Raw genomic sequence first — 16,186 nt, forward strand, 5'->3', positions numbered from 1 at the left:
CCTTTAGAGAGGGAAGAAATTTAATGTGGCCTTTGCCCATTCACGGCACGAGAAGTGTTAGATTGGGGGTATGGAGAAGGAACTAAAGTTTTTATCTCCTCCCCTGCCCATAGCCCAGCCCATGATACTATTTGTGTGTGGCGGGTATGAACTGTATCCTTAAGAGATGAGACAGAAAAGGAGACCAGCCAGGAACAGAAGCTGGTGTTTTCCTCTTAAATCCTGTAGTGTATCCTTAACAGACAAGGCAGAAAAGGAGACCAGCCAGGAACAGAATCTGGTGTTTTCCTCTTTAATCCTGTAGTGTATCCTTAACAGACGAGGCAGAAAAGGAGACCAGCCAAGAACAGAATCTGGTGTTTTCCTCTCAAATCCTGTAGTTGACATTGGAGGTTAAGATGCCCAATTAGGATAACACAAGTAGCCGAAGATCAGTATTTCCCTCACTGTCTCTCTCTTTACATTGGTCCAGGTGGTCGAACTCTGCAGATTATCCGAGCTAAAGTATCCGATGGTGGGGAGTACGCTTGCCTAGCCATCAACCCTGCTGGGGAAAGCAAGAAAAGGATTTTCCTGACCGTCTACGGTTTGTCTTCATTGTCCTCCTACAACCTGTAAAATGAGTTCGTTGGAAAACTGGAGACCTTTTTGCCATCTCAGCGAGTCAATGAAAATAGTCTCTCTTGTTTTCCTCCAGTTCCCCCGAGCATTAAAGACCACGGCAGTGAGTCTCTCTCAGTGCTGAATGTGAGAGAAGGCTCCCCGGTTTCGCTGGAGTGTGAGTCGAATGCGGTCCCGCCTCCTGTGATCTCCTGGTATAAGAATGGGCGCAAGGTCACCGAATCAGCAAATGTTCAGATTTTAACTGACGGGCAGATGCTTCACATCAAGGGAGCTGAGGTACATCTTTGTCCCCCCCTAGTAATAATAATAATAAGAAGAACGGTGGTATGTGTTAAGACCTTGCCAGATTCCAGGCACTGTGCTGAGTGCTGGCATAGATACAAAATAAGCAGATCAGACCCTCTCCCATATGGGCCTCATAGTCTAAGGAGGAGGGAAACTGGCATTGAATCCCCATTTAACAGATGAGGAACCTGAGGCATATCGAATTTAAAGTCACACAGGTAAGTGGCCAAATTAAGATAAGAAACCCAGATCTCCTGCCTCCCAGTACTGTGCTATTTCTATTAGACAAGGCTGCTTGCAATGCCCATCAGTGATTGTTGGTTAAGGTGGATCTTTGCCTTGGGTACTTTCCCTCTTGCGGATGATTCCCAATTTCAGGCTATAGATATCTTTTGCAACTAGAATGTGATTGGATTCTCAATGATTTGGGTGGGCAGCCTCCTGAAGAGGCCCCTAAAGGTCCCCCCTTTCCATGGATTTGTTGGCTTCTGTATTTTTTATTGTCTCTTGTGTTGTTTTTTTAATTTTTATTATTTCATTTTCCTTTCTGTTTCTGTGGCTAAGCCATTCCCCATCTTATTTTTAGACTGTGAGCCCCTGGAGGACCAAGGACTGTTGTTTTATCACTTAACTTGCATATTTTAGGGTGTATAGTGTATATGAGTACAGAACTGAGGCCACAGCAAATACTCTTACTACTGAATAGAAAATCTGTGAAGATGATGGAATCCCCGCTGCCAGAATGCCAACATTGAATGTGGAATTGAAAAATAATTTTGGTGTCAATATGATAGCGAATATGGTCTCTATACTGGAATCTGTTATGGGGCCTTTGATCCACAGTTACTGAAAGGATTACATAAAAGAAGAATTATTTTATTTTCACAATAGGTGTCTGACACTGGCCAATATGTATGTAAAGCTATAAATATTGCAGGACGAGATGATAAAAATTTCCATCTCAACGTTTACGGTAAGCATGATCTGGAGTTATCTTTCTCTACTTAATGCATGCACGTTGATAAAAAAAATCCCCTGACATCTGGTTCGTGAAAGTGAGGATTCCATTCACTGTGTTTGTCCATTGCCTTTTTAAAGTACCACCCAGTATTGAAGGCCCTAAAGAAGAGGAGGTGGTTGAGACTGTTGGTAACCCTGTGACTTTTGCATGTGATGCCACTGGAATTCCTCCTCCTTCTCTCGTCTGGTTAAAGAACGGAGAGCCAATAGGTAACTAGTCAAATTGTGATCTTTGACAAAGTTTCCTTTAACTTCATTGTTTGAAAGAGATGTGCATCTTTGAAGTTTGGTAAACGTTCAGTTGCCCATGGGATCTTTATCATTCTAATGAGCTCAAAGTTTCTATTATTGTAAAAAGTGGTGTGTGTGTGGGGATGTGTAATCTACACATATAGGTAAGGTGGCATGAGCTAGAACTTAGTGGCTTGTGAATTTGTCCCAGGAAGTAGAGCCCTGCACAATCTGGATTTCAGTAAATCAATGGTTCTGCCATTTATGTGCTGTTATAATCCTAATATACCCCTACCTTTTTTGGTATTTATTCCAACGTCCTCCCTTGCAAAACAGAAATAATACATTTGGTGTGCCGTAAGTAGTATGACAATTGATTAATCAGTGCCCTGAAGTTCCTGAAAAGGATAAAGTGTCAAATACCAAATGGAATATTATTTTTCAGTGTCTTGAACAATTTGGCCCATTGGTCTGATGCAGGTACATCCTTAATTGGTCTATTCTGGTTCATGAAAGTCAGATAAATTGAAGTTGGTTTTTACTTTACTTGCCAAAATATACTAGCATAAATATAACTTTTAAGAATTTCTTCTTTATAATACACCCACATATCCATTTCCCAGCTATAATCCTCTATGCAGAGATCTCTCCTGTCTGTGACCTAACCAGCTATATTCTTTCTCTTTCTATGAGCAGAGAATTCCGACTCTCTTGAAGTTCATATTTTGTCTGGAGGCAGTAAGATGCAAATTGCCCGTTCCCAGAATGCAGACAGTGGAACCTATACGTGTGTGGCATCTAATGTAGAAGGAAAAACTCAGAAAAACTATCTTCTGTCCATTCAAGGTATGTGGGCACTGGGAAAAGAATTACACTTTTATGATCACTGCCATTGAAACACAATGAGTGTGCATTACAATGACCCTATAGATTGATTCAAAAGTAGCTTTAGGCCTGCAAACAGGTTTTCAGGTTGGATATTCCTGTACATTTTTGCCAGTCCTTTGGATGTTCACCGTGAATAATCAAAGAGCAGTTAAACTGAACCAATACAAGAAATGAGCAACCTAAAAGTAGTCAAGCGCGATAGTGATCCAAGAACAAATCTCCAGATCTCTCCAGCCCCTTTCTGCCCAGGCAGTCAGAGCTTGCAATCAGAGCAATCTGTTAGAGTGGAAAAGGCTGTTTATAGACTGTAAACTCATTGTGAGCAGGGAATGTGTCTGTTTATTGTTGTATTGTACTCTCCCAAGTGCTTAGTACAGTGTTCTGCAAACAGTAAGTGCTCACTAAATACGATTGAATAAATGATTGAATACTGAAGCTCCAGAAAGCATAGAGGAAACACTTCCAAATGGTGAAATCATCTCCTCTGCCTGCCATGCTTGTTGCCCCAAATATTCCTTTGCTGGCCACATTGGAGAACCACGGCATTGATCAGTCATGTCCTCCTACTTAGACTGGGAGATCCACATGGGACAGGGATTCTATCTAATTTGTATCTATGCCAGCACTTAGACAAGTGTCTAACCCACAATATGTGCTTAACAAATACTATAATAATATCTTTACGTCAAATCCTGACTACCTGTGGGAGCAGGAAGAGGGTAAAGGATAAAGAGGATTCCATTTCTCACATTTTAATGAAATTTTTACCTGGTTTTACATTTGAATATATATATTCAATATTGAATGCACACACACAATTCTGAACAGGTTTTATATATATATATATGGACATATATATATATATATACACACATACATACATACTCACATACACAGGTATATATTTAATACCTGTATATAATTTTATTATCATTATTTTTTTGGTTGGACCTGTTTCTTTGAGTCAGGTCTGTGGGATCACAGAATTTTCATCGATGCAGTAATGCTTTAGTCAGAGTTTGCCTAAGAAGCACTACCACGGTTCCATTTGGAAGGATGTAGTAGTGAGGTTCACACAGACTCCGAGATGCTACACTCTTTTAGGAGGGATCAGTGGGCAGGGAAATGTTTCCCAGCCTAGAGCCATGTGTGGGAGAAATTGGGAGCCAATATTTGTATTATCATTAAAGCTACAGCCAAGTAACACTGAACCCAATCACATTAGTACAGTACTCTGCATACCGTAAGTACTCAATACCACTGATTGAACCAAGCTTTCAGGAGAAAGTGAATTTGCTTTCATTCTTTTTTCATTAAAAATGATTGTTTTTGGAAGGGTTTTTTTCCATTGAGTCTGTCAGGCCAATGTTCCATTGGGCATTGTTCTGCTACAATGAAGCCTTCAAACAGTTTACATTTTTTATATGAATACCATATTGATGATTGTGGTGTTGACAGAACTTTATGAAATGGTGTGAAATGAGGTATCATAACCATAGGACTAAAAAAAAAGCCACTCGTAAGAAAAATACATCAGCAAATGCAGAAAAAACTTTTTAGCAGCAAAAGAGGCTTTAAAATGATATTCAGATGAATTTGCATATATATTTCAGTGAAATGGTATTGATATTAAACATCATTTGACTTACAAACTGAGTATATAAATGAGTAAACAGCTTATTTTGTAATTCTCCTCTAATTTTCTTGCAGCTAATATTTTCAATATTTATTTGACTAAATGTTCAACCTGAAATGTTCTGTTTCAGTCAGTGTGTTTAAATGTTCAGTACATTCTTGGTTTTCCAATCAGGTTATTTAAGTCTTTTGAAATGGCATTCTTAACTCTTTCTTCAAAGTTCCACCAAGTATTGTTGGGTCTGAAATACCAAGTGAGATCAGTGTCCATCTGGGAGGAAATATTCAACTAGTGTGCGATGCCAAGGGAACTCCTTCACCTGTTATTCAGTGGCTTAAAGACGGGAAACCCATTACTCGTGGTGAAACACAAAGGACCCGGTATGTTTCCAGATGAACTTTTCCATTATCCCAAGGGACAGGGAGAGCTCAATTTTACAAGAAATTTTACATTTTAAGATACTCTGTTTTATTATACTTACAATGTTCCTTGGGTGCTTATTTTGGGCAAAACAGTATACTAAGCTATGGAGAAAGGTACAAGGATGTATATTCAGAGAAGACATCTGGCATGGGGCTTCACGAAATCAAATGCAGGGAGGTGATTGGCACACAAAGACTGATATTTTGTAAATTTCTCCTCTTAGACATTAGGAAAATAACAGGTTTTGATTTTGCTCACTTTTACACTAATTGGGTCAGGTAATTCCCTAGACCATCCAGCTGAACTATCTCACAGAGAATGACTTCAACTTTGCTTCATAACATTTCCCATCCATTGCCTTTAAAAGAGTTTTCTTTCCTAGAATGAAGATAAATTACAAGAGAATTCGATAAAGAAATACTCCATTCATAACAGTATTGTAGGTTTTTAGTTCACGGTCTCTGTCTTAATTTAAATATGTTTTTTGGGAGTGAGGACTTGGTCTGGCATCAGAGGGCGACTCAAATTCCACCCACAAGTCAGTTAGCCATTTTTTCCTTCATTATCCTCGTCTCCAAAAGTGCAGAATTCTGTTACTGTTGCAGAAGAATTCAAAAATTAAATCTTGCAAAGCTTTACACACATTTTGCAAGTTCCTCAGTGTTTATTGTCAGCTCTTTAGGAGTTGATTTGTGTCCAAGGAAGCAACCTTTCTTCCATGTCAATTTGGAGAAGTGCTTTGAAATTGAAAAGTAATAATTATTAATACAATTTTGGGAGGGACAGAGATGCCACGTAGAAGTAGTCTATTTTTCTCAGGCAATTCCACCACCTCCTCTTCCTTCAGCAAGCTCAAACAATCTTGTATCTTGAGCACTAAATATATTACTGAGTCTTCTGCACCATCTGCCTCTGTTTATATTTTGATGGACAACATGAAACAAAAGTTTTGTTTGGATATTTGAGCTAATACATGCCTTAATGATCCACTTTTCTCTGCTAGAGGAGTGCTAGCCTGTATTTCTACTGTATAATTGGGCTTGTAACTCACCAGTAGCAAATTCTTTAAACTTAGGGCATAATTGATGCAAGTCATGGAATGAGCCCAAACGCCTCTTCCATTGTGATCAGGGGAGGATTGGGTTTGCATAAACCTGTGCAGGATTTTCCAGCTCCATTATCTGGGAATAGAATACTTTTCCTATGAACCAACCGAGTGGGTCTTCTTCAGGAAGGGTCGGGGAGAGGCGGAGGAGGTAGAACCACTTCTCTTGTATATTACTCTATTATGAAGCCCTATAAAAGGACATGACTGAGGGAGTCCAGTGGTCACACACTACTAGTGATTTTGTTGTTAATCTAGATGATGCTTTTACTTTTCCACCTTTGAAATAATTAGCTGGTGGTTCATTTGTGTGTGTGTGTGTATGTGTATATATACACAAATACATACAAATATTTATACATGCACAAACACGTAACACACACACACACACACACACACACACACACACACACACACACACACACACACACATAATATGGCATTAGTTAAGTGCTTACTATGTACCAGGCACTGTATTAAGCACTGGGGTAGGTTTAAGCTCATCAAGTTGAACACAGTCTTAATCCCCATTTTACAGATGAGGTAACTGAGGCACAGTAAAGTTAAGTGACTTGCCCAAGGTCACCCAGCAGGGAAGTGGCCGAGCTGGGACTTGACACCCAGACTCCTTCTGATTCAAAGGCCCGTGCTCTGTCCACTAGGCCATGCTGCTTCTCATCTACACACACATACACAGTATATTCTAAGGTACATAATACTAAATATAATTTGATGTATATTAAATAAGCACTTTTTAACTTTAGGAGAACTGTTTAGAAATATCACTTAGCGTAATGGGAAAAAAATAGCCAGACATAGCTCCAGAATCATTCAACACAGTAGAATAAATTTCAAGATAGTGACTCAAAGGCATTGTGCCTATTAAAACTTGGGAGAATAAGTATTTTTATTGTTTGAGCCAGTGAATTTTCATGTCTGGATTTTTCTATTCTTATACTAATGCAAAATTTTATTAAAGTCCCAACAGTGGTGGAGGAAGGGTTTATGCCTGTTGAATTACAGTGACTTAATTGGCTATGGCTCCAATAAGAGTCTCACATATGTAAGGAAATACAGTTTGGCCCTCAGGATCAGATAGGACAATATCATTTTATAGAGAGATTTTTTTTTCTGAAAAGAACGTTTAGTATTGGCTATTAAATTTAGCAAAATTGATTGTTCCATATCACAGAACCACATTAATCAACACATTTTTATTCATTCTATTTCTAATCTTTGCATAGAGTGACATCAGATGGCAGCACCTTAAACATTTTTGGAGCTCTCACATCTGATATGGGGAAATACACTTGTGTAGCTACCAATCCTGCAGGAGAAGAAGACCGGATTTTTAACTTGAATGTCTACGGTAAGTTTCAACACATGGCCTGTTCCATTCCAGTCTGTTTTGACTTTTAGTACCTTTAGGATACACATTATCAGTAAAGACCCAGGAGCAGTTATTCTTGGGTCGTTCTTCTTTTGTTGTAATTTAATGATGTTCCCAAATGGGATTCACAATAAGAAGGCAGGAGGAATTGTATTGGAGCATATACTGAGTAGTCCTTATCGTGCTCTTCCTGTTCCTACAAATTTGTAGTTGCACCTACTATTGTTGGTAATAAAGAAGAAACTGGAGATATAATGGCTTTATTGGACTCTTCAATAAACATCGAGTGCACAGCTACAGGAATTCCACCCCCTCAAATCAACTGGCTAAAGAATGGACTTCCTCTTCCCGTCTCATCTCGTATCAGATTGCTGCCCAATGGAAAGTTTCTAAGGTTGGTTTTTGAAACATGATTTTTGAAGTCCAATATGTCTCTGAAGCACCTTCATTTTTTTTTTCCTCCTGGGCTTGCAGTAGAGAGCTAGTGTGGACGCCTTGAGGAATAGAGGTCTGTGATTTAGAAGACTAGCCCCAATTATCCTGGTGACTTTGGGCCAAGTACTTAATCTATCTGTTTTGTTAGTACTTTAGTTTCTTCCCCACAGAGATGTTATGAGGATGAGATAGTTGATGTAACAGAGCTTTGGAAAAATAAAAAATGGCTTTCTACAAATTCACAATGCCATTATTATAGTGCAAAATATATTTTTAACTGCTTTTGGATGGCCCTGGTGAAATGAACCTCAAGGTGGGCCAAAACTCAATCCAGGCCATATATTTGTCTAAAAATCTCTGCATCTCATATACTTAAATAATGGGGAAGTACTCATATAATAAAGGGTAAACTTCACTTTGAGAAAGGATAAGCTCTAAAAAGGGCTTTGGAGAGAGAGGCATCATCAAAATGACTGGGGCAATGTTAGCAAACATTATAATGAGAGTTGTCTCAAAGGCAGCTTTTCTATACGCAAATTATAAAGCTAAGTGGTTGACTTCCTTTTTTTTTTTTTAACCTTATCACTATCCTCCAAAGGAAAGATAGTCTGCCAAGGCCTGTGGCCCTAATAGAACTCCATGATTCCCTGGTGGGCAAGAGGAATCCTATTTAACTAGCCAAGTGGTGCTAAGATAGGGCTTGAAATTTTCCAGCTGAATTTTTAAAACTCAAGCTCTATTTGGATTATAAAACTGTGCGATGTTTTTCAGAATTGTGAGAGTTCAGGTGTCTGATGTTGGCATCTACACTTGTGTGGCCTCTAACAGGGCTGGAGTGGATAACAAAAATTACAATCTTCATGTGTTTGGTAAGTCTCCTTGTGTGAGCAATTGATGGATGGCAAATGTTTGTTCATTTCCATTTAGAACTAGATATAGTCTGCCTCAGTTTATCCTGGAACTCCTCCTTTCCGAACACTGACATATGTAATTTGCTGAGTGTCCTTCGTTGTGGTCAGCAAGATATTAACAGTGTGTCCATTTACATGAAACTTCATAATTCTTGCAAGCATCTGAAACTGAAGTAGAACCAATAACACTGGTTTTTTAATTCCACACAAATGAATAGAAAGAATATAGTAGTTTAATATTATCACAAAGTATCAAAAAGATAGAGAATAATAATCCTGGGTGCTGAAGTGTTCACTCTACACGTATCCATTTATAGAAAGAAAACGTGCTTATTAGTTAAGTTGCTAGAGAAAACAATTTTTGCCATGTAGCCCTTATTTTACACTTCCAACGCTTATTACATTTCAAACTGTTTAAAATTTCTTGAAAATGCTTCAAAACTATTGTAAGTTGTGTGGTTTGTTGGTCCCAAGTTCTAAAATATTTAGGTCAATGATCTCATTCTCTTGTTTTCCTTTTCTCGGAAGTACCTCCAAACATGGACAACGCAGGTGGAATAGAGGAAATAACCGTAGTCAAAGGCAGCCCAGCATCTATGGAGTGCTTTGCTGATGGAACCCCCTCTCCCATTATGTCTTGGCTGAAAGATGGGCAACCTCTAGAACTGGGGGCCCATCTGACCATCAGTAAGGAAGGGATGGTCCTTCAGATGGTCGAAGCAGAGACAGAAGATTCTGGCAGATATACTTGCACTGCCATCAATGAGGCTGGAGAAGTCAGCAAGCACTTTGCTCTGAAGGTGCTGGGTAAGTTTACAATATACTAATAATGGGCAGGTGTATCAGATCTTGGCTAGTTTAGGCAGGAATTATATTTTCTTCCTTTCTTTATGTCCTCATTCCTTTCCTTTCCTATAATTCTTGGCTTGGTATTCTCCTCCTTTGTCTTTTAACTCTTGCTTGTGTCTCTGTCTGTTCCTTTCTTTGATTACCCATCTCTGCATTTATTTGTCTCCCGCTCCTTGTCCTTTTATTCCTCCCATCCCACTAACCTCTCTGTTTGTTGTGTGCCAACACACTCCTTGTTTCTACTTCTCAGATCCAGGCACCACAGTCCTGTGATTTTTTTTTTTTGCCATTCAGTAAGATATATAGCATAATCTGTAGTTTTGCAGGGAATGGGATTTTGGCTAATCGGGAGTAATGCCTAACACCCAAATTTTATCCCTATGCAGAGCCACCTCGTATCAATGGATCTAATCAGCCTGAAGAGATATCCGTAGTTGTGAACAACCTTCTAGAGCTGTCCTGCATTTCTTCTGGAATCCCAGATCCCAAAATTACCTGGATGAAAGATGGGCGGCCCCTGCCACAGGTGGATAATATCCAGGTTTTGGGAGACGGAGAGGTGCTTCGAGTATCTAATGCTCAGGTAAGTGGGGCAGCCTGTTTACACTTGTGAAATGAGGAAAGGGTCTCGGAACACATGTCTTGGCAGATTTGGGGCGGGGATCATGTCTGCTAATTCTGTCGTGTGCTCCCAATCCCTTAGTACAGTGCTCTGCACATAAGTGCTCAATAAATACCATTTATTGATTGATTAGAAGCAAATTATCCCAAAACACATCAAGGCTTATATTTCACTCCGTACTACAAAATAAATCTGGTTTTGAGACTGGCTGATTGAAATCCACCTGGATTGATGTGACTGCAAAAAGAGTAAGCAACAAAGGCAGAAAGCAGAAAAGATATGGGTGAATCCTCCTGGGAAATACATGCATGTTACCACCTCAGGCCTGTGGTGAATTTCAATTTCTATGTGATGAGTGGAGCCTGAAGGTGTTACCATGACTCCCAAAGGATCAGGAAGCATGTAATCAATCAGAAGGGTCAAATTTGATTTAGTAATAATGATAATAATTACTGCATTTAAGCGCTTACTATGTGCCAGGCACTGTACTAAGCACTGTACAGCTTTGAGAGGAGCTAAGTTGAAATGGTTATGCCTCTACTCTCATTGATAGCACTTGGCAAAATCATATGCCTGGAAAGGACTTTGTGTCAGTCACTCTATCTTTTTTTTTTAAGTGGTATTTGTTAAGCGCTTACTATGTGCCAGGCTCTGTACTAAGCCTTGGGGTAGACACAGCTAATCAAGTTGGCACGGTCCATGTCCCATATGGGGCTCACATTCTTAACGCCCATTTTGCAGGTGAGGTAACTGAGGCCCAGAGAAGTTAAGTGACTTGCCCAAGGTCACACAGCAGACAGGTAATGGAACTGGAATTAGAACGCAGGTCCTTCTGACTCCTAGGCCGTGCTGCTTCTCCGGCTCTATAGATGAGTTAATCCGGGAAGCCCATCTTTCAAGAACGTCCTAGAAGAAAGAGGAGGCCCCATTGCCTCTAATAACACAAAAGCACTAAAAATGTATATGTCCCAGGGACTCCTGCTCTGGCCATAAAAACTACTTCATCCTTGGGTAGTATTTGTTGAGCGCTTCCTCAGAGTCAAGCAATAGGAACCTGGGAAATGACTTTAAAGTTAGGGAAGGGGCAGTCCCTGCCCTCATAGAGCTCACCCAACAACACTTGTTCCTTTTTTGGACAAGGGGCTATTTGCAAATCTCAGTACATATCACTCACCCATTCCACATCCATGAGACCAACCTTTTTTGAGCAGTCCATGTTTTAACAAATCCAAGTGTCTTGATGCCCTTAATGACATAGCAGACACTAGCTGATTAGTGTTAGGTGAGTTGGTCACTAGAACTCTGCTTAAGTTCAATATTAAGAACTTAAAAACAGTCGTCTTTGAATCCAGGACATCTGTACAGTTTGGCAGGTAATTTGCCTTTGCACAATGCAGAATGGGACATAAAAACCCTAATTTTCTACAGGGAAATTCCTGTCAAAAAATATGTCCACCCCCCGCATTTGTCATCTTCAACCCATAATTCATTAAAAGGAACCCGGTTCCTCATGGAGTAGCTTGGGCCTCCACATTATGTTACCACAAAGGATAGAATATAGTGTAATTAAATGCTTTAATCTACCATGTTGTTTTGTAGTTGCATTGCAGTTTTGTCTATGAATAGGCCAGAGGATTTTATAAAATTACATTATAAACTAATGGACTGACAGGTTGACCACTTCTGAAAAACATCTATTTTTTTGTGATTAATACTTGATACTGTGTTTGTAATACAGTAGGACAGTATATGTTAACTAAAATGAAAATTGATTCTGGGATTCACTGAGCTGATCCAAAGCATCAGTAAATGAAGTGAGAAGCAGCATAGTCTAGTATGTAGAACATGAGTCTGGAAGTCAGAAGGACCTGGGTTCCAATTCCAGTTCTATTACCTGTCTGCTGTGTGACCTTGGGCAAGTCACTTAACTTCTCTGTGCCTCAGTTACCTCACCTGTAAAATGGGGATTAAGACTGTGAGCCCCATGTGGGACATGGACTGTCTCCAACCTGATTAGCTAGTATATACCCCAGTATTTAGTATAGTGCCCAGCACATGGTAAGCGCTTAACAAATACCATAAAAAATACCTTTGAGAATCACATGCCCATTATCAGATCATATTTCTTTTGGGGAATTTGGTCCAGACTTCTGCACTTGTATATTGATTTATGACCTATCAACCATAATCCAGTTTCTATCTTTCATCTGGAATCATAAAGAAAGGACCAGTGCCTCCTTCAACTACTTCTGATACTTTTCTGTGATGAAATCATTTGGGTTTCGTAGGTGGAAGATACAGGACGGTATACATGCTTGGCATCCAGTCTTGCCGGAGACGATGATAAAGAATATTTAGTGAAAGTACATGGTAAGTTTGGGTGAAAGTCCTACAGTAATCTCTGGAAATTCTAATAAAGACATAATCTTGACACAGGTTAAATCAGTTCTACATCACATTTTTCATATACAGTTAGGCACTACACATTTTTGAATCTAGTGCCTTCTTAGCATTTTCTAGGTCAGAAATTGGGTAGCAAGTGAGAGAGAGTGGAGCTGGATGGGACTAAAAGTTGGTTTAATTTCCCTCCTTGTCATTTCACTGAAGGTGTCTGTTGGCCTTGGTACCACGAGCACTTTCTCAAATATGTCCTGAAACCACCAGTGTGTCTGTGAACAGGCAGGCTGGAGATATTTCATTCCCCCTTGGAATTACAGTGGCAATCATGGTTACCTGGAAGGAAAGGGGGCACAGAGCTGAAATGAGCTAACTGCCATTTCTATGGCATCTGTATGGATCTAGGCCATTCCTTCCCAGCCTAGTCCCCTTTTCTCTCTCTGCTGCCTCACTAACTGTAGAAAATAAATATGGGATGAGAGAGAGGTGGGAGGGGGCTTCTGGCTAACTGTTTTGCCAGCGGCCCTCATTGCATTATTGTTCAGTTGACCAAAGATGCTGATTGACTGACACAGTAGCTGTTCCTGAATGTTGGCAACCTACATCTGCAAGCGAATCAAGTTGTCTTATACTTTTGGTGTTAGCTACAGGAAAGCAAGTGCCTTTAATCTGAATAAAAACGGTGGAAAAAAAGCAGTGTGAAAAAAGTGATGGACCACAAATGTAAATGCATGATCATTTAGGGGACTGGAAATAATGAAATAACTATAATGATTGATAGTGAAAGATTTTGAATTAGACTTTTTGCCTATTATGTAAGTTCAACACTTTTCAAATTGCTATAATTAGATAATGATAAATGGAGTTAAAATTCGATAGTAATATCAGTAAAGGAAGAATGTCATAATGGGGGATAACTGTTCATGGGTTAATCACTTAAATGTAAATTTTTCACTTCATTGCTGGCGGAATACTAAAGATAATTTAAGTGAAGTTAATTCATTATGTATCACTGGTAACATTCCTATACGAAGACAGTTCCTCAGTTTGAAGAGCTCCAGTGGGATCTAGGAGAAAGCTATTAAGGAGAGTTCCCATTTAAAGAGCATGTGCTACCCTTGTGGCTATTAAACATGCATCGGACTTTCAAGATTTTGGTTCAGTAATATGGACCCCAGCCCTACGAATACAACTGTAATTTTTGATTCCTGACTTTGGTCTGGAGCAGGTATTTTGTGGACATATGGAAAATGCTCTTGTATGTTTCCACAGTCCTTCCTCCTTTGTAGCTTTCTCTTGTGTTTCTTTTTAAATACAGTGCCCCCTAATATTGCCGGAACGAGTGAACCTCAGGACGTCACAGTGTTGCAAAACAGACAGGCTATTTTGGAGTGCAAGTCGGATGCTGTGCCCCCTCCTACAATTGCTTGGCTTAAGAACGGAGACTTACTACAGGTAAATTTCCCAGTTTAGCGTCAGGGGAACCGAGATGCTAAAATAGTAAGTGATATCCAGCCCCTTATATATTCATTATAATTTTTGGAACACCCGATTGGGCTTTTGCTCAGAGTAGTGGAACCAAGGCATCAAGTGTTCTGGACAGTTGGACATGCAACACCTGTCCACCAGCTTCATTTTGGGGGGGCCCTAGGATGCCCTAGGATGCGGGTCCCACCTAGGATTCCTAGCCAGTGGCCTGGGAGTCAGAAGGATCTGGGTTCTAATCCCAGTTCTGCTACTTGTCTCCTAAGTGACTTTGGGCAAGTTACTTCTTTGGGCCTCAGTTATCTCATCTGTAAAATGGGGATTAATACTGTGAGCTCCATGTGGTACATGGACTCAGTCCAGTGTGACTATTTTATATCTACCCCTTTGCTCAGTACAGTGCCTGGCACATAATAAGTGCTTAACAAATACCAAAAAACCCCTCCCAAATCCAAAACAAAACCCTTCCACTTCTTTAACTGGAGGTCGGGGGGGGCGGGGGGGGGGGGTGCCTGGAAATAACCAGGCATCCAAAGACCCTAAAGAACAAATGAACCAATCCTGGGCAAGACTTCCCAGGGTAGATAATAATAATAATAGCATTTATTAAGCACTTACTATGTGCAAAGCACTGTTCTAAGCGCTGGGGAGGTTACAAGGTGATCAGGTTGTCCCTCATGGGGCTCACAGTCTTAATTCCCATTTTACAGATGAGGTAACTGAGGCGCAGAGAAGTTAAGTGACTTGCCTAGAGTCACACAGCAGACTTGAGGCGGAGGTGGGATTTGAACCCGTGAGCTCTAACTGCAAAGCCTGCGCTCTTTCCACTGAACCACGCCGCTTCTCATCTAACCATCCAGATGATTCTAGATCATCTGGAATCAGTGGGGGCCACTTGTAGATTGCCCCTTGCTTGGCTGTTTGGATTGAAAAGTGGTCCAATTTTCATTAGCTATCTTCAAGAGTCTCTGTTCGGTACTGCAGGCTACCAATTTCTAGTTAATACCTTCATGGAGGGAATAAAATGATAATGAATCTAGCTCTTTGACTCTCTCGCAGCTGCAGTGATCTGTGAATCTTTCAGTCCCAATTCTACACAATGATAATTAGCAACATCTCATTATTTTGCTCCTGGAGGCATTTGTTATTTTTCCATAGCTTGGTATCCTAATTAAGGTGCCTTCTTTAGTTTTTATTGGTATTGAGAGCAAGTATCTACACTTTTGAAGTTATTCTGAGAGTTTCCAGTAGTGGTTTGCTAGGTGGCAATGTTGCCTAGTGGAAAGAGCAGTGGACTGAGAGTTCTCAGACTGGCCTGGGTTTTCATTCTGGTTCTCTCTCTGATTTGCGGGGTCACGGTGGACAAATCACTTAATCTTCTCGGCCTTAAGTTCCCCATCTTTAAATGGGAACAGTAATATTGTAGCTATTCCAGAGAATGGAGTCAGAATGCATGAGATAAGTAATAAGAATATTTGAATCAAAGCATTCCGTTCATCTGCAAAATAGCATCAGCTTAGACGTGCAGATCTAAAAGAAATATAATGGTCAAATAAAAATTTTCATTAAATTAAACTATAACTTGTAGGACTAATACCATATTTTTGCAAGCCACTTCAGGGCAGGGATCGTGTCTACTATCTCTATGATACTCTTCCAAACACTACAGTCTTCTGCACACTATAGGTGCTCAATAAATAGCATTGATTAATTATTTTCATCTACTGATGTAGTATTGTTTATGACTATTTTGTGGATCAGTAATCAATCAAGAAATCAGTCACCTTTATCGAGCATTTACTCTGTGCGGAATACTGTACTAAGTGCTTGGGAGAGTACAATATGTAATAGAGGTAGTAGACACATTCCTTGCCCACAAGGAACT

The 16,186-nt window shown here is 39.9% G+C and overlaps 1 protein-coding gene across 1 annotated transcript in view; it reads left to right on the plus strand.

Annotated features, from left to right (window-relative positions):
- HMCN1 (hemicentin 1) overlaps positions 1-16,186 on the plus strand; it is a 296,199-nt gene that overhangs the window by 222,002 nt on the left and 58,011 nt on the right. The window contains exons 59-71 of the mRNA XM_038757640.1: positions 473-586; positions 698-900; positions 1,801-1,882; positions 2,008-2,139; positions 2,857-3,006; positions 4,905-5,064; positions 7,457-7,581; positions 7,813-7,996; positions 8,809-8,906; positions 9,477-9,755; positions 10,184-10,380; positions 12,708-12,789; positions 14,135-14,271. Of these exons, the coding sequence (XP_038613568.1) occupies positions 473-586; positions 698-900; positions 1,801-1,882; positions 2,008-2,139; positions 2,857-3,006; positions 4,905-5,064; positions 7,457-7,581; positions 7,813-7,996; positions 8,809-8,906; positions 9,477-9,755; positions 10,184-10,380; positions 12,708-12,789; positions 14,135-14,271 (1,943 nt within the window). The remainder of the gene's footprint in view (positions 1-472; positions 587-697; positions 901-1,800; positions 1,883-2,007; positions 2,140-2,856; positions 3,007-4,904; positions 5,065-7,456; positions 7,582-7,812; positions 7,997-8,808; positions 8,907-9,476; positions 9,756-10,183; positions 10,381-12,707; positions 12,790-14,134; positions 14,272-16,186) is intronic.

Source organism: Tachyglossus aculeatus, chromosome 16 (assembly GCF_015852505.1).
Source record: "Tachyglossus aculeatus isolate mTacAcu1 chromosome 16, mTacAcu1.pri, whole genome shotgun sequence".
Lineage (NCBI taxonomy): Eukaryota > Metazoa > Chordata > Mammalia > Monotremata > Tachyglossidae > Tachyglossus > Tachyglossus aculeatus.